Genomic DNA, 26,158 nt, shown 5'->3' with positions numbered 1-26,158 from the left:
TCCGTATCACTGTACCCTATCACACATGGCTGCTTCCCAATGGTTTCCTCCCTCCCTACCCCACCTCTGCCTCCAGAGCCTCATTCCGACCTTCCTGCCTCACCCTGCCTCCTCCCAAGCCCCTTTTTCTCACCAGCCTTTTTCATTCTCGCTCCCTCTGCCCATCGTGTCCCCACTCTCTCACCGTGTTAAGCTCCCCGGTTAATTCTTTACTGTGAGAGCGGTGAGGCATTGGGGTTTCCCAGAGTTGAGGAAGTCCCAACCCTGAAGTGCTCCAGGCCAGGCTGGATGGAGTTTTGAACAACCCGGTTTTAGTGGAAAGCGTCCCTACCCATGGCAGACGGGTTGGTACAAAGTCATTTTAAGACCCCCTCCAACCCAAACCATTCTGAGACTCTATGACTCTGTTTCAGTCAGTACTCCAAAACTGCCTCACTCACTTCTGCTTCCCACTCCCGGTTTTACCAGATTTCGGCTACTGCCGAAAAGTCCTTCAGCGAAGACTTTTGTTGCGAGGCTCTTTCTTTCCCCCACTCCTTTCTTACCCGCTCTGAGCCCCCCCCACACGCTCGTACTCCCCGCGGGGGGGCACTGCAAGCGCAGGCGGCCGCACCACCGCGGGCCGCCCTCCGGGCCGCAGCGGGGCGGGCGCGGGCGGCAGTTCCGGCGGAAGGCGGCCGCGCCGGGCCGGGCCGGGCCGGGCCGGGCGGCGTGAGGCGCTTCCCGCAGCGATGGTGCAGGACCCGGGCCCGAGGCTGGTGGCCGAGCTGCTGCTGCGGGCGGGGGCGGCCGGCGGCATCCTCTGCCTTTGCTCCCGCGCCTTCGTCGAGTGAGTAGCGCCGGGCGCGCCCCGCGTATCCTCGTCCCCGCGGCCGGGGGAGCGTCCCGCTGGGCACGGGCGGGAAGGGCCGCGCTGCTGCGGCCGGGGGATGCAAGCTGAGCAGGGGTTTTGCGTGGCTGTTGCACAAAAGTACTTCGATATGTTTATCATGTTTACCACTGGTAGGGGGGAACAGAAAAGAGTGAGAAGAGCCCTCAGACGCCGATCCCGCTGCCGGAGCCCGCGCCCTCCCCCCGCTTGGCGCTCCCCATCCGCAGGGGAGCAGCCGGTTCCTCGGCGAGAGGAGCACCAGATTTAATTCCGGAGTGTACTGCGTAGCTGCAGCGTTTTCTGAACGTCCCTCCTTTGGGCTTTCCCGTCAGGCTTTAATTAAAGTGTTGCCTTTTCCAGATGTTGTTTCTTTTTACTTGTTTCGCGTGTCTGGAGTCACAGGGCAGCCCGCGTGGGAAGGGACCTGGAGAGGTCACTTGGTCCAGCCTTTCATGGGAGCGGGGCGTGGAAAAGCCTAGTGCCCCATCCAGTATCATCCTGAAACGTCCAGTGGTGGGGATCTTATTGCATCCCTGGGGAAGTTTTTTTCCACTGAATGATTGCTTTTACTGTAAAAAAATTGTTTCAGTGGTGACTTTCTGCATCTATGTCTGTCTTTATTTATACAGAGATCGAAAATTATATAAACTGGGATTAAAAGGATTTTATGTCAAAGATGATAATGACAGTACAGGTAAGGTGATACAATAAGTTATGCATTGTGATGTGCAGTCTTAAAGTGAGCTGTGTGGTTATTTAAGTTGTTCCTATTTCTGTGTTTTTCAGTACTTTTGCTATGAGGACAGAAGTGACTAATAGTTTAGAACTTACATAGCTTTCAGTTTACACCAAAATCTTGATGTAGAAGTTTGTGTCAAAGCAAGTGCAGTGCTTATTTCTGTCCAGATAAACTTTACCACCTCACATAATATTCACCTGGTGCATGGAACAGATTACATGACACATCCCTGACCTTAAATCATAATTTTGACTTAATTCAAAATTGATTGCATAATCCACATGTTTGTGGATTCTAGACGTTTTTCTCCTGCTGTCTCTACCCCAGCCTAGGACATTAGCTGTTACTAGTTAATCTACTGAGCCAGAAGTAGAGAAGAAGCAATAGCACTGATGGGGAAAATTATGATTCACATATATACAATGAGTCATATAAGGAGGACCAGAAAAGTAAATCTCTCACTTGGCATGCTTGTTATCTAGGAATTATCATGGTGTATACTCTAACAAATTCAACCCCATTCCCTTACTCCATCTCCTGAATTCCTTATGGTTGCCTACCTGAAGGTAATTCTTTTGGTATCACTTTTTATCATTGCTGTGTTGGTAGATCCAGCAGTTTGATTTAAAAGGAAGTCTGAGCAGAAGTAGAAGCTGATAATTAATAGCACAGATTAGATTAAGGCAATGTGAGAGGAGTGAAAGAAGGAGATTGTAAACTGTGATTTTGTACATGTATGAGTGATTTGTGTTGAGAATAATCAGTTAAAAATGGAAAGGTCTCGTGTTTTGTGATAATTTGGCAGCAAATATATCCTGAACAACTAAACCAAAAACATTAATTGTTTCAGTACTATCAACTGAGTCAAGAGCTTTTGGTTTCATAATTTCCATCCATATACAGCTCCTACTTTCTCAATAATATTTGTAATTTTATATACATATGTTTTTGCTTAATAATTTGATAGAAGTGCAAGCTTGCTGGGGAGGGCAGAGTGGGGTAAAGGGAAAGTTATGACGCTGTGTGGGTACTGCTCAGCAGCAGCCAAAACATCAGTGTGTTATGCACACTGTTTCAGCCACAAATCCCAAACATAATGCCATAGAGGCTGTTGTGGAGCATGTTAACTCCTTTCCAGACAGACCTATTCCAGTGCTTTGGCTGTTGAAGTTACATTTTGATTCCTTCTGATAGTTATGCAGTAATTGAGCTGTTTATGAGGAAGATTTTTAAATGAGAAAGAAAGCGTAAGAGGCAGTTCTGCTGTCTTTTGTATGCCATGCTGTGGCACTGAGGTGTCAGAACCAGATGATATTCATGAATATAACTTGTTAACAGCGGAAGAACAAGCATCTGAGGAGGAGACTCGTTGTCCCAATGTGAGATTAAAGGTGGATACTAATCATGCCCTGGACCTAGAGGAAGTTGAATTAGACTCGGAAGCTGAGCTTATGAAGAGCATGGGATTGCCTCTTCAGTTTGGTGGGCAGTCAGCCCACAGGGACTTTGTGGTAAATCCTTTTTTTTCTTTATTTGTGCGGTTTGTGTCATGTTTGCAGACCTAGGGATGTGCCTTCTCTCAGTTATTTCTGAGATGGCAATTTCCAGTTCATGGAAGTGCATCTGAGCTGCCTTTAAGTTGCCTGCATTGCATCCTGGTAACAGCACACAGCACCTTCATCTGTCCAGGTTGTAAAACTCCCCTGCCAGTTGGACTAAACAGGGTCAGGGCTGTGCTTTGGGCTTCCATAGCTATACTGCTCTAATGACTAGAGAAACCTGATTTAAAACAGCTGGGGTAAAGCAGATGCTGCACATCAGGACAACTAGTACACTCCAGTCTGAGCATGTATTTTCACACTGTCTGCTTTAACCATTTAGACTTTGATAGTAATGTAAACAGCTAGTTTTTCAAAAGGCAGGAGTGAGGCTTTGGTGCTCTGCTTCCCATAGGGAGCATTTGGGCTTTAGAAGATGAGAAAAAGACTGTGCAATATTCACAGTGTCCACTTTATGAAATATAGACCAACCTGACAGTGAGACAGCACTTTTGTGCAGAGCACTGCATGATTCCAGCCTCATTAATTTGTAAGTAAATAGGAGAAACTTGTATGTGATTTTAATTAACTTGTGACTAGACCATACAGGCATCCAACTTCAAGGCCAAAGCATAGGTAAAGTTTTTGTTGCTATGTAGTAATATGCAAGTAAATTGAGTGGGAAAATAATACATTTTCTTTTTAGATTACTACTAAGCATTGTGCTTTGGACTGTGTGTACTAAAATAAGGGATGCGGATGAAAGACCAATGCCAGTTCTTCAGTTTTAACTTCTTTATAGTCCACCTTACTCTTCTGTCAGCGTAACAAAACTAAGGATTGCAGCTGATGGGGCATACGTTTGCAGTCCTTTGTCCATGTGAGTTTTGTCATCACAGGATGCCCCCTGAAGCAAGTGGAGTTGTAATTGATGAAACTAACAAGTTGCCTTGGTGCTCCTTTCAGGAACAGGTTTCTGTCTTCTGTTCCGCCACATAACTGTAGTAGCCGAGTTTGCTGTAACGAGTGGAATGATTGTATTGCACAAATGAAAGGGCCAGCAGCCTGTTTGGGCAGGGGGTTGTTGTTTCCTTGTATTTCTGTTAGCCAACTTGGAGATTATTATGGGATGGAAAAGATATTGCTCTCCTCTTTTGGGTGAGTCTCTTCAAGACATACAGAGATTCAGCTGCAGGATTTATAGAGGTTTTGAGTACAAAATGTTGCGCTTTTTTTTGTGTACAGCACCCAAAGATAGCAAGGACATAACATTCTGTGAGGTTGAGCATTATGTTTGCTATCCTAATAAGACACTCAACAGTGTTTGCTGGTCAGGCAGATACCTGGTAAAAGTAAGGGTGAGCCACCACAGCCCCATAAAACAGATCCTTGATGTTTCCAGGATGCTGTTTTGGTGTTGAGCTCAACCTTGTCACCCTTCAATTCCTGACCAACTTTCCTTTAGGATTTTATAGCATTTCTTGTTGATGAATCTCCTGAATCTTTGAGCTACTAATGACTTCCAACTCAGCAGCACCACTTCTGTCTTTCATTCTGCTTTTTTTTTTTGTGTCTGTGTTTCTACAGACTTTCCTGCAGCTCTTCCTCACAGCTTCCTCAGAAGTGTCAGTTGAGGTTATGAAGCAGGGCCCTGTCAGACCCAGAAACTCTACAGCTTTTTTGGGGAGAAAGCTAGCAGCAAGATTGCACTGAGAAGGAGGTTTTCAATGGAACAGAAATGTGATTGGAGAGAGGACAAGATTGTATATATGATGTAGACTTCTAACTTTTCCATTATCTTTTAGGCAACAGAAAATTACAGAAATAAAAATTACGTGAAGATTACAAAAAAGAAAAAGAAGAAGAAAAAAGAGTTACAGCAAAAATACAAGGATAAAATGGGGCAGGAATGCCAGGACAAAGCTTCTGGTGGTTGTATCCAGCCCGTCTCTGGGGAGCAGGCCCTAGCTACAGAGCAATGTGAGATGAGCAGCAAACCTCAGGCTGTAATTGAAGGGAACTGTGAAAGTTCAGAAAGCCTTGCAAGTGAGGCTTTACCCAGTGAACTTAAGGAAAAATGGGAGAAGTACTGGAACGAGTATGGAGAAGGCCTTCTTTGGCAGAGTTGGTTGGAAAAGCACCAAGAGGTCTCATCGTCTAAGGGCATCACAGCCTCTGAGCCTTGGAATAGTCCAGATACTAAGGAAGAATGGGAGCAGCATTACAGTGAACTGTACTGGTATTACTGGGAACAGTTTCAGTACTGGACAAGTCAAGGATGGACTACTGAGAGCTCACATGGTGACAAGGTGGAAGTTAATGGGGTTACGCAGGAGAGTGGTTTTTTGAGAGAAATGGGCTTGGTTAGTCCAGGACCTGAGCAGAGTGAAGTGCTCAGCTTGGAGCTGTCTCCCCCCAACACCAGAAGTGAGGAAACACTCCCTTCAAGTGCTGAGCCCCACAGTGAAATAATCTCTGGGATTTGTAATTTAAATCTGAATTTGGAGGAAGTGGAGCAGAGCAGTGCCGCTCTAACAGTAGCCCACAAAGATCCTGAGGAACAGAGTTCATCTGACAGTGGAAGCCAGAAGGAGCCCTGTGATGGAGGAAGCAGGAAAAGGAGAGTATCTTGTGAAAACAGAAGTGTTAACCAATCAGGTAATACAAAATCAGATGAAGTTGATTATCAGAGTTCTCTGTGTGGTTATGTGCAAGAAACAAGGGCATGTCTTGTGGTATTATGCCACTTTTTAAAAGTCAATTAGCTGTTTTGTGGAATGATTACATACTTGATTCCTTTTTCTTCCCTCTATTTCTTTGGATGATTTCTCATCACTAACCTGTATATTGAATATGTTCTTCAGCCAGAAGTGATTTTTACAGAACATGTACTTCATAAATCTTCAAATGAATTTAGTGAGAGATCAGTTAGTGCATATTCAGTTATTTATCTTTGTCTTGATATTGCAGCTGAGACTTGTGTCTGCTGCTTTTGACTTTCTAAGAGAGGAAGAAGCAGGTGTGGTCCCATCTTGATCCTACAGTAGAGCTGGAATGGGAGAGGTGAAAAGAAAATCTCCTTTCCAAAAAGAAATGAGAGAAGTGTTTAAATCTCATCTTATTGAATCTGTGTGAATATCTTTGCATAGCTAATGAGATGGAAACAAAATTTTGCACTCAAGGAGGAAACGTGCAAATTTTGTATCTTGTAGGCATTTTATTTTTTTTTTTTTTTTGGAGAGATGACAATTTGAAGTTGGTCCTGCATAAGATTGTTATCACTACAGTGTAATACTGGAAGCTTTATTAGTATTATTTATTAGTCCCTCAGACAAGGACAGGTAAAGTTGTGTGTTTGGCACACTAATCAGCTGTAGCTGCAGGGGTGCTTTGGGGACAGGAAGATAAGGAACTGATTTATGCAGAAGTAAAATATGATGTATCTTTTTTTAGGTGTGCAGGAGTCATGTAGCTCGAATTCAAATGAAAACAAGCAGTTGCTGCTTCATGACCAAGATGAAGATGAGGATGAAGAGCCTCCTGAATACAGACGTGTCAAAGTCAAGAGAAGGCAAGTCATGAAATTTACATGAGGTTTTTCTCATGAAGTCCTGGTCCAGGAGCCTTCTGATTTATACTAACTATACCTTTGATTGAGGATATGAGTTAAAATGTCAGCACAAAGCCACATGGTATTCCATCATTGCTTATTGCTTTGCCTCACAACAAGCAGTGGATATTTCCCCTCTTCCAGTGCTTGATGAAAACAGTGTATGGCCTTGATGACTGTAGAAGGTGATGGTACTATTCCTGTGCCACTGAAGTATATGAGATTGTTAAGTTGCATAGGGCAGCTTGCTTATTTAGGTCTAATTAGTATAGACAATACCAGAACAACAGTAAATAATCTGTACTGAATGTACAGAATTGAATCTCCATTGAATACTGCCAGTAAAGTGCTCAGAGCTATGGCAGTCATAAAATAGACAGTATCTGCCTTTTGCAGGTTTTTTTCTTTCTTCTCTAAAGATGTAGTCTTGAAGATGTTGAGATGGCTCTTCCTCTCTAATAAGGAGTGGATGGAATTGTTACCTGCTAATGTAACTGTGGTTTTGTTCTAGTATTTTGCTGTTGCTGCAGCATTAATAATAGATACTAATATAGATAACGTGATAGATAATTAGGGTAATTCAGAAATAGGGTGAACAAACACTGTCTTCATCTTGTAGGGCTTGTCATTAAGTATTTTAAGAGGTCATTCAGAATAGTTGGAATATTATAACCCCAGTAGAAGGGCATTTGTCTGTAGAATTGGGCAAAAAAACCCAAACCAACCCAAAAATTCATGCACAAGAATAGAGTGGTGTTCTTTGCTTGGTTTGGTTTCAGCAGTGTGTGGAGGAACTTACTTGAAGTCCACATTTACATGTTCTCAATTCACAAGATTTTTAATAGTATAGCTGTAAAATAATTGGTTTCTTCACAGTAAGTAACTTTGTCATCTGTGTTTTTCCCTAGCCATGAGCTGGATGTGGATGAAAACCCAGTGGAAGATCCTGAAGAAACCTGCTCTGTGTTGGGCTTCAAGTGTGGCACAGGACAAAAGTAATTACTTATGAGGAACAGTGAGGCTTTTCATAGCAAGTCAGCTCTATTGTTATTATTGAAATAGACCATTCATCTCCATTTCCTTTTTGTTAAACTTTTGAAGCTGATTTCCAGAGTTAGTCTCTGTCCTTAATAAAACTCTTATCCTTGGACGAGAGAGAGAGAGATGCACAGTTAAAGAAAATAATTAAAGAAAAGTGATTTGAAGAAGTGTAACACGTATGGTACTTTCAGTTGTATAAATGTTAAATGGCTTGTCAGCTACTTAAATTAGAGCTTAAAGGCTCTGACAATGAATAGTCCTGTCCATTTGGAGTCCTGTGAGCTGAGATCATGATTTTTAATTGTTTCATACTGGAGTGAAGTTCCTTTATACTAGTGAAATGTTGCCATACTAGCAAAGTGTTGCCACATGTTGGCCAGTGAAATTTTTATTTAGTTGCATTTGCCAGAAGGTAAAAAGCAGCTGTTTTAGAGGTTCTTGACAGCCACCAAAAAGATATTTTATTCTGCTAATCAAGATATTTTTTTCGTTTCCTATTCTTAGGCTGGCCAGGGAAATTGTTTTCATCTAGACTTATACAACTATAAGGAAAAGAAAAATCTAAAACTAATCAGGTTAAACATTTTCAAATAAAATTTTTTAACATGTTTGTGAAGGTACGTTGTTTTGCAGCTACACCCAGTGACGTATTTTAAATGGAGCAATAAAAAAAAATACTCAAGTCTAAATCACTTTTTTGTAGACATTAATATTCATGTTAAAGCTTCTAAACTGGAAATTAAGCAACTAAGTCCTTATGTATGTATGTATCTATCTGTCTGTCTGTTTTCAGGTACGGTGGAATTCCAGATTTCACCCACCGAAGTGTGCAGTACTTAGAGAAAAAAGCAAAGCTCAAGTCCAGATTCTTGGACATGCGTAAACCAAGGAAGAGCAAAAACACACATATCTTCTTTACAGAGGAATCTGAAATGACGTGCAGAAAAAGCAAAACTTTGAAGAAGGTATGTTTAGTTGTTAACACTGTTGTAATTCATAGATTTATCTGCTGCCTTAGCTGTTGTATTATGAAAATGAAAAAAAAATTATTGCCCAGAGTAGATGGCATTTTTAAATGTCAGTCCACTGCTCCTTTTTTTTTTTTTTTTTTTTTCTTGTTTCCTCCCCCTCCTCCCTACCTCCCATCAGTGTAAGAGTATTTAGATTTGGATGACTATGGAAAGGCATTGGTGGACCCTGTCAGGAGGAATGTGAGCTTAAATGGCCAAGTTATGTGAAAGTCATTCCTAACATCTGGGTGCACATAGCTTTAGAGGTGTGTGTAGGTTTCTGTTGTTATCAAAAGTATCTTTGATTGTAAATTGCATGTGAGGCCAGTTGTTAATGCTGGCATTTCAACAGTAACAGAAGATCTTTGTGTAGATTAGTATATTTCATTTTATTTCATATTTTTAGTAATTTTGAAAAGGTTTTGCTTATACCTCTACCTGCATTTATTTTCATCTATAACTTCATGCTTTTTTTTTTTTTTTTTTCTTTTTAAACTCAGAAATTGCTGAGAAGTAGAAACATGTGTTCACTGGAGATTTTACTTAGTTAAGTCTTTTTGAAAATCTGAAGGGACAGATTTTAATGTTATTTCATTCTTCATACCTTCTTCTGGGATGCTTGGCATTCCCCAAAACCCAAGTGCTGTTTTCTGGTGGTGGCCATACATCTTCTATTGAACTCCAGTCACACTACTATAATTCCTGATTCATTTTTGATTTTGTGCCTGGGGTCAGTATAGTTTGATGGCAACTTTATTTAGGTAAAGGAAAAAAAAAGTTATAAATTTCCTCAGATTTTCAGGTAAGGAACTACTCCAGGTCTAGAGCCACTCAGAGCAACAATAATGTAAAAGGGAGCATCTGCATGTGCCTTTGTGGAGTTTGGAGTGGTGTCTGTGCGTTGGTTAGGAGCTTATGTCGAGCTCTCTGCTGTGCAGCAGAACCCTTTACCACCTGCACCATTTGGTACATCTTGAAGGTGAGACAACTAATGTGTGAAGGTAATTTTACCTGTTTATGCTAAAATATTCTTCCTTGAGAGGCAGAGTACATCTCTGAATGCAGAGTAGAGAAAGATAGTTGTGAAGTAGTAGACTTGATCACCTGGGCTGTGGCAAGTGTGACTATTTAGATGTTACATGAGAATTATTTCCTGTAGTTATCTGTTGATCTTTTTGTTGGTTGGTTGGTTTTTTGTCTCTTTTGGAGGTGGCTGGCATCTAGTTCCTAAAGACAACTTGTTTCCAAATATTTTTAAAAGGGGGCACGGTTAAGGACTTCTTCAATGTTTTGAGTCTGGATGTTTTACTGTTTTTTTCAAACTACACACAGTAGAGAATGCCTGCAGTGGCAAATGCTTTTAGGGCTTTTAAGCTGTGCTCTGGATAGCAGGTCACCATCTGATCATCTGCGATATTTGACAATTGCAGGTGGAAATGTTCCTGAAGCAGGTTAGCAAACCTGAGGAGGAAGACACGTCTCAGACAGCCACCCCTCAGGGCAAAGCAGAGGCGTTGTCTGCGAGCAGCAGCGACTCGGAGGGTCAGGAAGGAGTTACTGGCACACAGGGTGCAACGCTGGATGCTGAAATCCAGGAGCCGCCGTCTTCCAGTGCAGCCTGCACAGAACCTGCAGGGAGTGAGCTCGAGGGGGAGGCGCAGGACGCTGCAGCGAGTGGCTGCGATGGGCAGGGGACAGGGAGGCCCAAGCATGGCGGTGGGCGGCAGCTTGTCCCTCTGGATATTCCTGATTATCTCCAGCCAGAGACGGAGGACATCAGCCAAGGTAAATCAGTGTCCTGCAAACTGATGAAATGAGTTGGCAATGGACTTAATACCGCCTTCTCAAGTTACTGTGTCGTGCACGACTTATTTGTTTTGTTAATTCAATGAGACTCATTAGATCTAAGGGGTAACAAAAGCAATTGAGAGCTGTGCTAGTAGAATTAGCTTATTTCTGGAATGCCAGAATCCCAGGTCTTGTCTTTAATGGTGACAGTATTTCTTTATAGATGAATAGTCATTGTTTATCCTCGACATGATCTAACAGGTTCGCAATTCATGCTGGTTTTTTCCTCTGCAAGGATGGGGGTGATTAAACATCAAGTAGCTGCACAGACCATCGAGTTCAAATGCACAGTGCTGAGCTCTGGGGAACATGTGTTGTTAAAAATATTTTCTAGGATTTAAAAACACCATTATTATGGACTTTTCTATTTAAAATAAAACAAAGGAAAACAGGATTATTCACGTTTTTATATATAATTTAATCCTTTCTACAGAAGTTTGGTTATGTTAGATCCTTACTGTAAAACTGTTGTCTAGATGGGTTTTTATTCTTAACTGATAAAAGGGCATTAAATTGGTCTCTGATCCACTTGTTTGTTCATTACATAGAGTTTGTCTCCAGTTGAAGATTGAGGCTCTTAAATAATGGGTAAACACTGACGATTTTTAGGACTGTGACTAATCCCTTGAAATACAGGATGCTATTTTTTAATTTAAAGCCTCTAATCTTTATAATCTGGCAAACAGCAGTAAAGAACATTTAGCAGTGTTTTTAAATCTTAACACTCACCTACCAATTACATTCCCTAGCCTACAAGAACAGTGACTGTTAACTTTTGCAGTGTCTTCCAGCTGTAGATGAAAAAATTCCTGTGAAGAAGAAGGAGATGAAAAGAAGAAGGAGGAATAAAAAGGCACTGAGAACTATACCTCCTGAGATTGCTGCTGATCCAGAGCTCGTCAAGTACTGGGCACAACGCTACCGGCTCTTCTCTCGGTTTGATGAAGGGATTAAACTAGACAGAGGTATGTTCAGTACTAAATGTGCTGATTTGGTGGTATATCCAAGGATGTATTCAAATCTGTGGTCCTTCTTGCAGTTTATTACTAGTTTTCTTAAAGGAGGAGCACTACTGAATATGTGTTTGCACCTATGGGTAAATTCCTTCCCCTCCCAGCATCCAGGTGAATGGAAGTCTGGGACTTCAGAAGTGCTTTTAGTGTGGGACAGCCCTGTCTGCATTAGTCCTTATATCTGCTGAAGATCTTGCTCGACCAAAATTATACTTTGCCAGGACTTGTTCAGAAACTCAATGATATTTTTCTGTTTCTATATTTTATAAAATAATTTCATGAAACTTCCAAGTATGCTGATGGATCTAGTTTCATTCTATTCTGTTCTTACTTGCAGCAGTCGCTTTCAAAGCGATTTTTTTCCATGTTTACTTGCGAACCACTTCAAATCATAAATTTATAGGTAAAAGAGGAATTAGGTTTACCAGACATTTTTTGTTGGTTGGGTTTGTAAGCCTTCCATTTCTAATGCTTTCCCTCATAAACTTTCAGATTAATTGGCAGACCAGACATTTTGGTGAAGAAAATAAAATGTTGGATAAGACAGAGTATTTCTGGTTTTATTTGCTACAGAGCATAATCATGATGTATAAAGTTTTTCATAGCTGTACCCATGGACTTCTCCTTGGTAAGCTAGAAGCCTCAGCACCAAGGTCAGCACAATGTGTACTGAGATCAAGGCAAATCAGTTTGCTTCAGTGAGACTTTGTTTACTTAGTAAATCTCTGGACTGAGCAGAGTTTATCATCTTCAAAACCGGTATTTCCTGGTGGAATGCACTAAGCCAAAATTCTTGGGATTAATGCTAAACCTTCAGTTTTATGTGGGGCTTGGTTGGTTGTTTTTAAATTGGGTGACCTTGAAAGAAGAGGAAAATACCTTTCTTCCCCTTTCTCTGCAGAGGGTTGGTTTTCTGTTACTCCTGAGAAAATAGCTGAGCATATTGCTGTCCGCGTCAGTCAGTCGTTCAACTGCGACATCATAGTGGATGCGTTCTGCGGGGTCGGAGGAAATGCTATTCAGTTTGCATTGACCTCAAAAAGAGGTAAGTGGGTGTTGTATACAGTGCATTAGTTTTGTTTCTTCAGTCTTTTTCCTGACACTATTTGGGTGTGTGCTCTGTTTGTTGATTTATTTTCTTTTTTGGTGCTTCTGTAGCAACAGCAGCTTCTTTACTTCATCAGACTCACAATATGACCTCTCTGTTTTTGAAAAGGACCGATAAAATTGCTTTTCTATTTTGAGTCAGAGTTGGATTTGTGTTGTGCTAGTCAACGCTATTTTTGTGTGGCATAATATCTGATCTGTCAGATATGCTGGAGGTCACTGGTAAAAGTGGACTTTTGTCAAAGCTGCTGCTTTTCACAGTTGTTACTTGAAGTCAGCGTGCTCAAAAACAGGTTCCATGCGAATAGTACTTGAAACACGTGAATGGAATCACCTGCAGATTCTGCAGAACCAGGTACAGAAAAAGTGCTGATAACTTCGTGTTAGTCTGATGCCTGCTAATGAAATTGTAGTGAAATGTTGAGAGCACTTCCTGTAAAACATTTCCTGCTAGATACTCATACCAGTTCATCTAGCTCTTCTGACTAAAGTTTGAGCAAGATAAATGATAGTTCCTACTGCATTGAATTTGGTAGGCTATGATCCAATTTATACATCTCACTTGACTTTTTGTATTTCCTGGCTAAATTTTAGTTTCTGTTACTATGTACTATTCTTGTATCATCCATCTCTCTTGAGCTGTGTTGGTTGGGGCTTTTTAAATTCAATTTTCACAACTGTGGCCAGCCACAGATAAATGTTTCTCTTAAACAAAGGAGAAGAGTCAGTTTCTAATGGACATCATTGAGGTTGTCAGGCTCCTGCCAAACCTGAGGCAAGAAGGGCTTCCTCTTAGGCAGACATCGCCGTGTCCGGCCCTTGAGCCGAGGTGCGGGGTTGTCGCAGCAGCGCCGCGGTGAGCTGCCCGTGGTCGCGCGCGTTCCCGGTTCCCGTTAATCCCCGCGTCGGCCATCTCTCACGGGCAGTGATCGCCATCGACATCGACCCCGAGAAGCTGCGGCTGGCGCGGCACAACGCGGAGGTGTACGGCGTGGCCGAGCACATCGACTTCCTGTGCGGGGACTTCACGGCGCTGGCGGCCGGCCTGCGCGCCGACGTGGTGTTCCTCAGCCCGCCCTGGGGCGGGCCCGACTACGCCACGGCCGAGATCTTCGACATCCAAACCATGATCTGCCCCGATGGATATCCTTTCCAAGTTTATCCCCTGTGGTGGGTTTCTCCCTCTCCTCTCCTCCCTCTCTTCCCGTGGGGTTTGCGTGCCCGGCTGGTTGACTGTGGATGATGTGGCCGGCAGCTGAGTTCCAGATGCAAGCCATTTGTTTTGTCCTCTTCCTCACCTAAATTTAAGTAGTTTTATTACTAAAAAAAAAAACAGTGATGAGGTTTTCCTGAAAGCAGAAAATCCGTCAGAGAATTGAGAGGCTCGCAACTTAAAACATTCATTCAACAGTTTTAACTCCTTTAAATTATTTTATTAAAATACCCCAAAGTAATCAGAGAGCCGTGTGGTGTGTATCTATAGAGATAATAACTATGTATGAGCTATGACCTTGTCATTAATTCCACTTTTTAACTGATTCATACAGGGAATATCTTACTTAAAATATCTTACTAAAACTGTTCTCAGTTGTAGCACCTGGCTGTGACTTGGGAAATCACAGAAGAAGGCAAGCAAAATATTAGCTCTTTTAATTAATATATAGAATTTCTTACTAGCTTATTAACAGTGCTACTGAGCATTCATTCATCTGGGAAGGTATTAACATAATAATTTTGTCATATATGAAGTGTGAGATTTCTTCTGTCACAGAATAGTCTTAATTTGTTCCCTTTTTTTTGCTAAAATGTAGCCATATTTGTACAAGTAAGAAAATCTTTGTATGCGTGTGTGAGAGATTCCACAAAATGGATTAAAAAACAATGTAAACCACATATACCATCTACAAACTACATTCAAATTTCTCAAATACTTCTCTATAGTTCAGTTAAATTTTCATAAAAAGCGAGTATTGGGGGTTTTTTTCTACTTTTAGGGCACTAATGGTGAAATAGAGTTTCTGCATTACAGAAAAGAATCCCGCTCACACACTCAAAAGAATAACTACAATTTAATTGCACAATAGCTGAAATTGAGACGTACTTTCAAAATGAATGAATACACAGAAACTTTTCCTTCCCCATTCTTGTTTTTTCCTTTACTGGCTTCTACATTCGAAATTTTCAGGCTCTCCAAGAAGATCACCAACAATATTGTATATTTTCTGCCTCGGAATGCTGATATTAACCAGGTGTGTTACTGGATGGGATCTTGGTAGTGAATGAACTGCTCAGCTGACTTAAGACCTGAGTATTATAAGCATGTACATGAGACTTTTGAGTCTGTTCAGCTCATTGTGGGGTGTTTGGGGTTTTTTAAGTTGACCCTTGTGTTAAGTGATTTCTGTGTTTGCAGTACTTTTGATATATTTAGAAATAGGACTATAAGATTATTTCCATGGTTTTGACAGTTTCTTATTAAAGCAACAGAATGGGGGTTTCTTGTAGAAGTTTCAAAGCCAATTGCAAGGCACATATGTCATTATAAAAACATCAAAGCCCAATATATTTTGAGCAGCTCTCACTATCTGATAAGTTGGTGAGTCACAGACTTTCATGGCTCTCAGCTTATGAAGGAGTCGCAGGAAATTTCAGCCTGCAGTCACTGCTCTCACTGATGAGTAGCTTAGACACAGATGTCCTGGTGGTACTGTTGGTGTCCACACAGGTGTGCGGTTCCATATAGGCTGCTTGCATTGAAGTGATTTGTGATAAACACACAATTTGTGTTTACCTGGTGTGGGGTTTTCTGTATTAGAGATTTTTGGTAGAAGGGGTTTTTTTAAGCAGTTACATGACTAACAATTCCCCTGAGTGTCTGGTTTAGTTTCCTCTGTGTATTTTTCTATGTTAATTATGTCTTGTAGCTTTTTGCAAAGAATTGAGCAGTTCTCACCTGCAAGATGCCACAGGACTTCCCAGGACTTTTTCCTACTTTTTCAAACACTGTGTCTGACTTAGAGTAGGCAGGGCATCAAGCCATATGGTGGCTTGTGGAATTGTTGGTGGCAAACTGCTGGCTTGAGAAAAAGGCTGAAATTCACATGGCCTGAGTAATAGCAGACTCTAAGCCCACGCCATGTACAGCACCATTGCTTTGGCAGGTGATGTTTCAATTCCTTTTTGCATTTCAGGCTGGTGAAATGTCAAAGTGGCTTATGAATCTTTGAACAGGAACCTTAATTTTAGGTAGAGTTTCTCTAATTACAACATCTTGTCACTACATTTTATCAGATATTTCATTCCCATGATGAAGAGTGACGTTAGAGAGTTTTCTGCTCTAGTCATGAGCACTTTTTACTGGATTTCTAAATGGCCAAAGGCATCTACATTTCACTTTTGTTTCCACAAAAGCGTCCAGGAGTACTTCCCACAGGCCTGCACCTTTCCCTACAGAAGAGCTGACCTCTTCTGGGTGATTGTACCAAGTGTCCTAATGTGTCTACATCTTGGTGCAGTTGGCTCTGAATGATATTGATTACATCCATGGGTTTGGTTTAGCACAGATGACTCCAGAGTAACAGCTGTTGCTCAAAACCGTGGCTCAGGTGTTAAAAGTTCGTGGCTGGGGTTCTAGGTCCTGAGTTCAGTTCAGTTCAGTGTTCCACGCTATGGGCTACTCTCAGGAAGATAAATCAGCTCCCTACGCCCTCCTTTAGAAATAGTGGCAGTATACAAAATAAAAACCCAAAAGGTTCATGATCTGAGAGGGGGAGAAATAATTTTAATCAAGCCCACTGTTTAAGGAAGTGTCTTCATCCTGTGTGGACAAAGGTGTGTCAAACGTGACTATTCCAAACCTGACCTTGTTGAATATTCTGGTCCACAGAAGACTGTTACGGGTTTGACTACCAAAATCTCTGGCTGCATTTAAGAATGAAATGTCTGGATTTACTGCCACTACACTTCCAGGACTGTGAATCTCCAGCAAAATTTAAAAAAAAAAAAAAAAAAAAGCCCAGCAACCCTGCAATAAAAATACTGTTTAACCATTAGTTAAGGTGGTTCAAATTTAGTGGAAAATACATAATTTTTATGGAAGATAGCTATCAGATCAGTGTTTGATAGCAGACATAAAATAGGGATATAGGGATCCTGCTGCTGGAGTGAAAGCGGGGTGGTAGCTGATTTTGACCTAGCTGTGTCAGAGGACTCGGTGTTCATTGCCTTATTGGTGGGCAGGATATCCATCCATGTTCCACATGGTTTTATTGCAAAAACAGCACTTACTACTTCTACAGGCACAGCCACTTCTGTGTAGAGTTGGTCTTGTAGAGAGAAATGGGATTCTTTGAATTCCCTTTAAAAAATAACAGTTTATTTAGGTCGAAGAGAAGTGAACTTTTGTACTTCTGCCTCGAGAGGGAGCAGCGAACCAGTGCAAGATGCTTGGTTCCTTTACAAGACATGTAAAAACGTTTCCCTGAATTGCCTCAAATTTCCTTGTTTACAAACATGTTAGAAAATTTGTAACATATGCAGGTCATTTTTGGGTTGAATTAATCTTTAACAATATTCTTTCTAGCTAGGAATAATCAGGAATAATCATTATGTGTGTGCACATACACCGAAAAATATATATGTTTGTTACTGCCTGTTATGTAGTTGATAAGTGTAATTTATGAAGTGTTTATCAAGCTGTGCTCTGCCTCATTGGGCAGGGTGAGAAGTGTGTACTCACCTCTGGGAAATGGACTCATCCCAGGTAGTCCAATCTCTTTCACAGACTCTTTTCTGTACCACGTAATACTTCTGCGTGTTAATATCTGCAGCAAAGAAGGAGGAACCTGCAATTTGTTGCTGTAGAACCTTCTTGCTAGTGGTGGGATCTCTTTTCATCCCACTGTAGAAGTTGTACTGTTACTGTTAGTCTCTCACTGGTGGTCAGAATGCATGATGGCTCCCCCCAATAAACTGGTGAGCCTGAAATGTTAGTGACCTGGTCTGTTGTGAGATAACCACATCAGCATCTTTACCAGCCTAGCCAGGTTTGGGAGATGGAATAATGAGGAATTGGGACTTTATTACTTATCCTGCCTGTGCATGGTTAGCGGTTCAGATACTGGATTGTGCCTTAGTGATTGTTTAAAAGACAGTGATTGTTTTGAAGACAGGCATACTGTTGTTTGTGGTAGCTGTGTTTCATTTTGTCAGATTGTGCTGTTGCTGGAGCTTTTGCTGTCCTAAATGTTGCTGTCTCAGACCTGGCTTGTATTTCAAATACTGCCCCAATACAGGAATGGCTTTTTGTTACTTGTCTAGTGTAGAGTGGTTCTGTGAGCCTAGATTTAAGCAGTGTACCGGACCTTGATAGTCCTACAAAACATACACATTATGCTGGTACTTTTCTTTTTTTCTTGTCTTTGTTCCCACCTCATCTCCATCATTTTGAGAAAATCGGGGTTCAGACACTGAGGGCTTGTTCTGTCTGCAATGCTACTGCCTGCGTGGAAAAATGTTTGCTGTGTTTCTGTTTGTGAAAGTCCAGTTGTTAAAAACGACTGCTCAATGAAGGGAGTGTAAAGATGGGTAAAACCCATTTATTTATTTGAATTTCTCTCTTTTAGCTATGATTTTAAAATGAAGACCTAGCCAAATAGGACTTGCCAAGCAGAGTCATCTTTATTTAGGAGTAAATAGAACAATGAACAAAGCAGGGAGTGAGAGGCCAGGAAATGAACAGAGGTTGATTTGATAGTATTAAAAATACTATCAGATGCTTGGGTATTAGGGGAGTTGGCAGGTAAAAGACTGTGGGCTGATATGTTTTGCAGGCTGATAATTTCTAAGTGAATGTAATTGCATACACTTCAGCTGTGACTATTGTGTTAATAACAGCTTTTAAGCAGCCCACTTCTAAACTCATGTGTGTTCTCTGTCCTTGATAAAAGAGAAATCCAGAAGTTGCCCACAGCATACGCCAAGCCAGAGTGATACTTCTGGACTTCAGTCTTCCTAAAGCTCATTGTGCTTGTATACTGAGTTGTAGTTTGCCTATGTGAAGTAAGAAAAAAATAAATAAATGTCTGGCCTGTTAAAGGGTGGCAGCACCACTGTGATGGAGTCATAATTCACATGCATACCATTTTCAAAAAATACTGCCTGGGAGCATTTTATTTTATTATGTTCTGTGTAAAGAGTACCATTGCCTTCTTTTTCAAGTGGGTTGTGTTTTGTTCCTCTTAGCTTTTAGGCTGGGTGCAAGGGGAGAGGATTCTTCATTTTAGTAGTATCCTATAGAATCAATTGATTCATAGTGTTCTTGTGTGACTGCATATCAAGTCAAAAAGCTTGTAGTTCTCATACCTCAGAAAAGTTTCTAGGAGGGGAGAAAGAAATAAATTTTTTGTCCGCGGTTATGTTAGTTGGTGGCTGGAGCAGATAAGAAGTTACTTTACTAAAAGAGTTTCAGTATAAATAAAAAATAAAAAATCCCCGAAGACCAGTAGGATAACCTTCAAGTTCATAAGTACCCCTGAAGTACGTTTGAACCTCAAACAGCTCGTGCTCCTGAAATAATCTGTGTTTGTTTCCCCTTTCATATTTTCATCTTTTCTGATGTCTCTTTTGAAACCTGTTGGCTGTTGTTTTGATGTGTTGTGGCTGTACCTGTGGACTCCTTTTATTGGTAGTCACTGAACTGAAGGATGAAGGTGAGAGTGATGCAGGGAAGTGTTAACTGAAGCTGCAACCTTTACCTCTACCTAGGGGCAGCAACACAGCAACAGAGGCAATATCTGTCCACCCAAGTAATGTGGGTTTGGGCTAAAGAATAAACCAGGGTAAGGAGAGTTTCCAGCAGGGAATCATTGTATGTACACAGAAAAATGCAAAACAAAGAAATTTTGGGCTAGTCAAGTTTTTAAAAGAAATTAAGAAGCCTTTTTGTATTCACCGTTGCAGTGCACTGCAGAAACAGGAGATGTTTGTCAGTACCTCTGAACACAGCTGAGCACCTTTGTTTTTTTCAAAGCATCGTTCCTCAATCTGCTGTTATTTTTAGAGGGTGTCCCTCTGCCAGGCCAGCACCCTTCTGAAGCTTGATGTGTGGCAGCCCTCCCTCACTACACTTGTCAGGGTTGACTGAGCCCTGCCGAGGAAAACTTGGCAACTCCTACGTAATTAAATTTGCAACCTCCAGCACTTTACATCTGAGCATTTTCACAGAGGATTTGCATTTCTCTCCTCTGAATATCGAGTGGGTTAAAGAGCTTACAGTACCAGATCTGTCACAGCAGAGCTTATTCCCATGTGTTTATTTAAATTTTTTTTAACCTTTGGGTTTAGAAAATACCTTTAGTCGTTGTTTGAAATTTATCATAGTTATCTTGGATTTAACATTTAGAGACCTGACACAGCATATGTAAATTTTCAGCTATCAGGTGCTGGACACCACCTGTCAGTGTTGGGGCATCTTGTTTTACTTGGTCTTCTAAGCTAAATGTTTAGTAAACACTAGTGTTTAATATCAATGCATTAGTCATACTTAGATATGCTAGTGACACAAACCGTGCCCAGAAAGCAGGAGTGCATAACCCCAAGACAATAATTTCAGGATTCTTATATTAAGTTGACTTATCCAATTCATATTTTAGAATACTTAACTGACATCAGTCATAAAGTGCAAATCCTCTTAATGCTTTTTTGTAAAGCATTAAGGGACATTTTTGTAAAAAATTAAAAGTTAACATCTTCCTAGAAAAACTGTGGATCACCCCACAATGCTTTGTGGATTTCAAGTAAGAACAGATAAGTTGTAAAATTAACATTCCTGATCACTTGCCAGTTTCAGATTCTTGTGCTATTTATAAGTCAGTCAGCCTCTGGTTTTTTACTTAAGTGGCAGGTTCCTCTCTTAAAAGAACGCAGAGCGTTTTTTCCTACCACCAGAAGTTGAAGGATGAAGAAACTGCTCACACTTTTTTATCTGCAAAAGCAAAAAAATGAAAAGGGGGAAAATCAAAACAGAAAAGTAAATGCTTGATTTAGATAAGTGTGATGGTTTTCTGGACAAGTCAGTAAAGGTTCAAAGTGTAATTTAAATTAATCTGTTACTTTCTCTTGATAGCAGGCTGATTTTTTACTCACAGTAAAATAGAGGAAGTTCAGCATGTTTATATTTAAACCTGCACGATAGAGTCAAGTCTCAAGGGGCTTTAGAAGTGTTAATAACACAGCCTGAACTTGAAGTTTCAGCTGCTAACATCGTCTCGGCTTAAAGATCAGTTCAAGTCTACTGCAGGCTTGCATACCCTGCTAACTTTATGTCTGCCTGGGAAGTTTCCCTGCATGGGGAGCTGTAGAAATAATTTTCCTGCAGCAGCCTGGGAGAATGGCAGCAGAGAGCAGAACTGGCTGTGGAGCATGGACTGCCCCCCCAGGACAGGTCCTCAGGGCCCAAAGTGGAGGGCAAAAAAAGCAGACGGTGTTCAGTTTTGGTGTTTGTCCTTCTGGCTGTGTGGTCTGTCCTGATGAGGAATTGATGGCCTGTAAGCTGTTATCCCTCAGAGGCATCCTACGAGGCATCCTGAGTAGGAACAGGAGAGGGGACAGCGTTATTGCATGCTCCAGTCCAAAATGCGAAGTCTGCTGTGAAATGTTGTCGGTCTGTAATCATCAAGCGTTAAAGGTGTGCACCGAGCTCAGTCCAACAGAGCATGAATGGTGAAATTCTCACTCCAGTGATCATAAACACAAAGCTGGGACCAGTGCTGCCTGACAGGCTCCCCCAGCCTGCAGAGGCACTGCTGCCCCAGCCTTGCCCTCAGCACTGCCTGCGACTACAGTGCATACAACAGCTTTTTTTTGGCTGCAATAGCAACAACAATTAACTGCGACCTTTTTTTATGAGTTTCTTTGCGTGTTTGTGGCTTGGTATTGTTTGGGTTGTTCCCCTCCACCCCGCCACTCTTCAGTGCAACCTTTATGCTTCCTAATTCTAATTACTAAAATTGGTTTTACTCTTCTCTCAAAATTTGGAATATGACATCTTTCAAGCACAGCTACAGCTTGCTTTTTGCTACACCTGGGTGTCTCAAATGCCAAGTACCATGCAAACCAGGGTTTAGCATCTCTTGCCTCAGCACAGCATGTCGAGTTCTGACTATTTCTTTGCTTCCGAAATCCTCTTGTTTTCGTGATTTGGGTGAGGTGGGCTTTTCAGTCACAAGCCACAAACAGCTTCTGTGAGGAAAAGGAGACATAAAAAAAGGATCAGAGGCATTAGCTGCCAAGGAACATTTTCCACCATTTTTAACAGAGCAGAGATATTTTTTTTCTGATTGTTTGTGCATTAGAATGTTTGGGATTTTGCCTCTTTTCCTGTGCATTGATTGGTTTACTTTTTGTTCTTTGTTTTTCAGGTGGCTTCCTTAGCAGGGCCCGGAGGGAAAGTTGAAATAGAGCAAAATTTTCTCAATAACAAACTGAAGACAATAACAGCTTATTTTGGTGATCTAATAAGGCATGACATCTCCTGAACTCCGTGTGGATTCTTCCAAACAAAGCTTTTGTACAGCTGGCTGGCCAAAAATGACTTAAAGCCATTTTCCGCTTTAATTTCTGTTTACAGAAATTTGTTCTGTTTATTGCTACTGTCAATAAATGTTTTATAATAATTTTGACAAAACTCTAAATATAGAAAAGCTGTGAATGTATGAAGAAAGATCTTTATAAAATGCAAGGTTCAAGCCCAACCCATGGGAGTGGGGTGCAGGATTTCTTTGTAACTCTCACATGTGCTACTTCTGTGCTGGCTCTGGTTTTGAGGACCCAGAGGGTCAAGAAACAGAGCCTGAAGGCCACAGGAGCTGCTGTCTGTGCTTGAGAAGCAAAAGCATCTGACCATCAGGTGGAACTAGAGGGTCAGGTGCACCACGAGAGGCTAACCCCAATCCACCTCTCTTGCTCTATGCTCACTGAGAAACCTTTTCAGGTTTTCTTTGCAGGATGGAGGTTCACACATTAATTCTAGTGAGTGCTCTGGCTTGTTGCAGCTCAGAGAGAGAGCTGAGTATATTTGTGTCTGGAGGTGGGACTCTACCCTCTGGGTATTTGTCATTTTATTTTATTTTATTTTTTATCTCCCTGCCATTCCTCTTCATTGCAAAGGTATTTTGAAGAAACCTTCTGTCTGGAGGTTTGTATCAGTAAGCAGAGGAGTTTCTGTCCCCTCTCTTTTCTAGTCCTTTGGAATCCTCACACAGGCTTCAGGGAGGGCAGAAATAAGCCAGCTTTTCCTGGTGAGGGCTCTCTGCTCCCACTTGTAGTTTGGAGGGGAAGAGTGGCATTTGTGCAGCTCTCTAAGCAGAAGAGGAGGCAGGTGAGGAATGTCTAGGGCATGGCTATGGTGCTCTCACTGATACACTTTTACATTAAGTCCTCAGCTCAATGTTGAGCTTGTTTTTGAGGTAAGAGTGTAGGAATAATAATTTCTAAGATAAATTAATGCTGCTTCTCTGTTTTGAGTGCATCAGGATGCTGAAGGCAGCAGAAACTAAGCATGAAACCTAGCTTTAGCATTAGTGCTATCCAAGAAAACTAGAGTAACTGTAGAATAACCAAATACGAGGATCTATTTTCCCCATTAAGGAATAAAATCCAGCTCTTCAAAACAGTTAAAGAGACCAGAGTATTGGTGTGTGCATGGATTGTTATGTCTCAGTGTGAGTTTGCAGTGCAGTAAAATAGCCATTGGCAAATAGATTTTTCCTAGCTTTGCTGTCTTTCCAGAACCTGACAAGTGCTGAACTGTTACTGTTACATTCGTGCTTCGGGTGAGGTGTTTTATGAAGATACTTTGGCTCATTATGAAGATAATTTGGATCGCTGCTCTTCACCACAGTGCTACAGCAAGGAAGAAGTTTTGTGCTGGCTCTGCACCAGTATTTAAAGAGAATTATTAAGGAAATAATGTTTCTTAGAAGTTTCCTATTAGGTCGTAGGGGAGTTTGGCAGGAGTGCTAATACTACAGCAGCTCTGAACCTACTGTGGCAGTGGCATGTGGATGTAATAATGCTGTTAGATTTTCACTACAAGCTACAAACTAAAATCCAAGTCCATGAGCCTAAATGAAGAATAGATTAATTATACTGTGTATATCACAGTACTCTGTACACTAAAATTTTACTGTATTTGGCTTATTGCTCCTTGTACAAATACCCTTGTCCTATTACTTGGTCCTTTTTTCCTCCTTAAGGAGATGCTTTAGAAGCATTTTGAGATCTTGCTGATGCTTCTCCTATAAAAGGAAGCTCTGACGGTGAAATGCCTGTGAATTTACTTTTACCCTCTGGAAAGTAGTTAGATTTTGTTCAGTGCCCAGTATACAAAGTGTGGAAGCTAAAATAGAAAAGGTACAACATTTACCTGTTTGAATTTTTACTTCCAGGTTAATGAACTTAATGGTGAAAAGGAACAATTTCTCAAAGTTCTCTGCTGAGCTTTGCAAGCACATGGAGTATCAAAAGCAGAAGAACATCTTTGTTCCTAGCTGTTCCTCTCTCTAATCAAGAAGGACAAAGGGGGGGGTTGGTTTGTTTGTTTATTTGGTTTTGTTATTGTTTTTTTAAATTACATTTTGAAGTCAGAATAGGCTATGATATTCTGCCAGGCTGTGATAAATGTTTGCCCTTGCTTCCCACTTGCACAGAACTGGTGAAATTCCCCAGGGCTTTGAGTCTAACAGTCTGTTACGCCTAAAATACATCTGTGAGTACTTTTAGTTTTTTGCTAATAATTTCAACCAACAAACCCTTCATGGAGGAGAGCTTCAGTCATGACCTGCTATAAAAAGTTATTTTGCTTTATATTGGAGGAAAAAAGGTTAACATGGGCTGAGACACTGTTAAATTTCTGGACAGCTCGTGGCCACTTTTAATACCCTTTCTGAATTTAGGTAGCATTTTGTAAATTATACATTTGGCAACAAAGAAGTTACACTGCTACTGTAAATACTCAGAAGTTTGATCTTTTACCCATTTTAAGACACAAAATAAGCTACAGAAAAAATGCAGATTTTTGTTTTCTAAGGACTAGATGCTGTAAACACACTGAGTTCTACTTTCCAGTATGCTGTTAAGCCCCTAATTTCTTTAGGTTTATCTTAATTAAATCCAACATTAAATCAAGCCCATTCTTTTCTTTTTCTGGTGCATGGCATGAAGAGAAGTTATAGAAGATGAAGTTGGGTGTATTGCAAGGCTGAAGTTTAATTGCAGGTTCAGGGGGACCAGAGCAGAGCATCAGCAGGGCTGAGCAACTGTCTCTTCATGGTGGGACATCACTGTGCCCTTCTCTGAGTGAGGTCCCTTTACTGTTAAGAGAAAAAATTAACTGTTCCATGAAGCTTTCACAGACAGGTTTTAGAAAACCTTCCCAAAGTGTAGTGTTGCTGAAATAACATCTGAGTCTATATGTGCAACTCAGAGGTTATGTAGGCAAATTAAAGTTACACCACAGTGACCATGGTAACATTTAGCAGAGGGAAACCCCGTAAATAGCAGAAGGAGAAAATAACTTGCAGTAACTCATTGAACAAATCAGTAGAAAATAAGGTTATTTTCACTTGGTTTGCTCTCTCAGCTTTCATGTGCCTCATAGTCACTCTTTGCTTTAAATGTCCTCCCCTTGTACACAAACCTTCCCATCTCCAAATACCAATAAAGGGGGGTAATCCTATCACTTAAGCGTACAGTGATTTACTGTTGCTGGTGTAGCCTTTCCAACACAGGCATCTTAGTATTCCTGCTACTTGAATATCTTTGTGAGGTCCAGAATATTTATAAAAAGTTGATTTTCAGTGGTGAATAAGTTTCAGATTTCTTTATGAAGGCAGTAGAGATATCTTTGTAAGTGTGTGTTGCAGTGGCAGAGGAGTAAATGCTCTAAAACCAGGTTTGAAATCAGTTCAGACCCTGTCCTGTTTCAGCTGTCAGACAATGAAGCTATCGAGTGGTTCAGCCTGGCCCATCTGCATGGAGTGTTAGGAATATGCACACACCAGCAAAGTACATGTAAGAGAGATGCTGTGTTGATTCAGTTAAATGAAATCCCCCAAACACCAAAATTAATTCATAGCCCCCAAAAAACCCACCCAAAAACATAGTGCCCAAAAGACCTTATTACTTGGGAGGCTGCAGGGGGCTGCAGAAGGCATCAGTAGCTGAAAGGAAGCAATAGGACTGGCTAAAGCCAGCTGAAGTGACTGAACCTAGTGAGGCTGGAGATTCACCCAGGCTCTGAAGATCTGAGCTGCACACACTCAGGGGGGAGGCAGGAGTGGAGGCTGTCTGCAAATAGGGCTCATCACCCGCAGGCTTTGTT

General features: G+C 41.2%; 1 protein-coding gene across 1 annotated transcript; it reads left to right on the top strand.

Moving 5' to 3' along the window:
* The first annotated feature begins 693 nt into the window (after positions 1 to 693).
* Positions 694 to 23,088, top strand: TGS1 (trimethylguanosine synthase 1). The gene is made up of 13 exons (XM_058422839.1): positions 694 to 829; positions 1,501 to 1,565; positions 2,949 to 3,121; positions 4,954 to 5,806; positions 6,602 to 6,719; positions 7,667 to 7,753; positions 8,593 to 8,764; positions 10,240 to 10,594; positions 11,449 to 11,622; positions 12,572 to 12,715; positions 13,704 to 13,922; positions 14,950 to 15,026; positions 22,197 to 23,088. Exons 1-13 carry the CDS (start codon positions 732 to 734, stop codon positions 22,311 to 22,313), a joined length of 2,652 nt encoding a protein of 883 aa, XP_058278822.1. The 5' UTR covers positions 694 to 731; the 3' UTR covers positions 22,314 to 23,088.
* Positions 23,089 to 26,158: the final 3,070 nt, after the last annotated feature.

This window comes from Hirundo rustica, chromosome 1, assembly GCF_015227805.2.
Source record: "Hirundo rustica isolate bHirRus1 chromosome 1, bHirRus1.pri.v3, whole genome shotgun sequence".
Lineage (NCBI taxonomy): Eukaryota > Metazoa > Chordata > Aves > Passeriformes > Hirundinidae > Hirundo > Hirundo rustica.
The sequence above is the reverse complement of the archived record's forward strand: the minus strand, read 5'-3'. Positions and strand labels throughout refer to the sequence as shown.

What these genes read in the sequence shown, in the direction of transcription:
- TGS1 (XM_058422839.1), top strand. Translation starts at nt 732, where the DNA reads ATGGTGCAGGACCCGGGCCCGAGGCTGGTGGCCGAGCTGCTGCTGCGG. An exon ending in AGATGATAATGACAGTACAG is followed by an intron (nt 1,566 to 2,948) that starts GTAAGGTGATAC and finishes ACTTGTTAACAG; the next exon opens with CGGAAGAACAAGCATCTGAG. An exon ending in CGTGTCAAAGTCAAGAGAAG is followed by an intron (nt 6,720 to 7,666) that starts GCAAGTCATGAA and finishes GTTTTTCCCTAG; the next exon opens with CCATGAGCTGGATGTGGATG.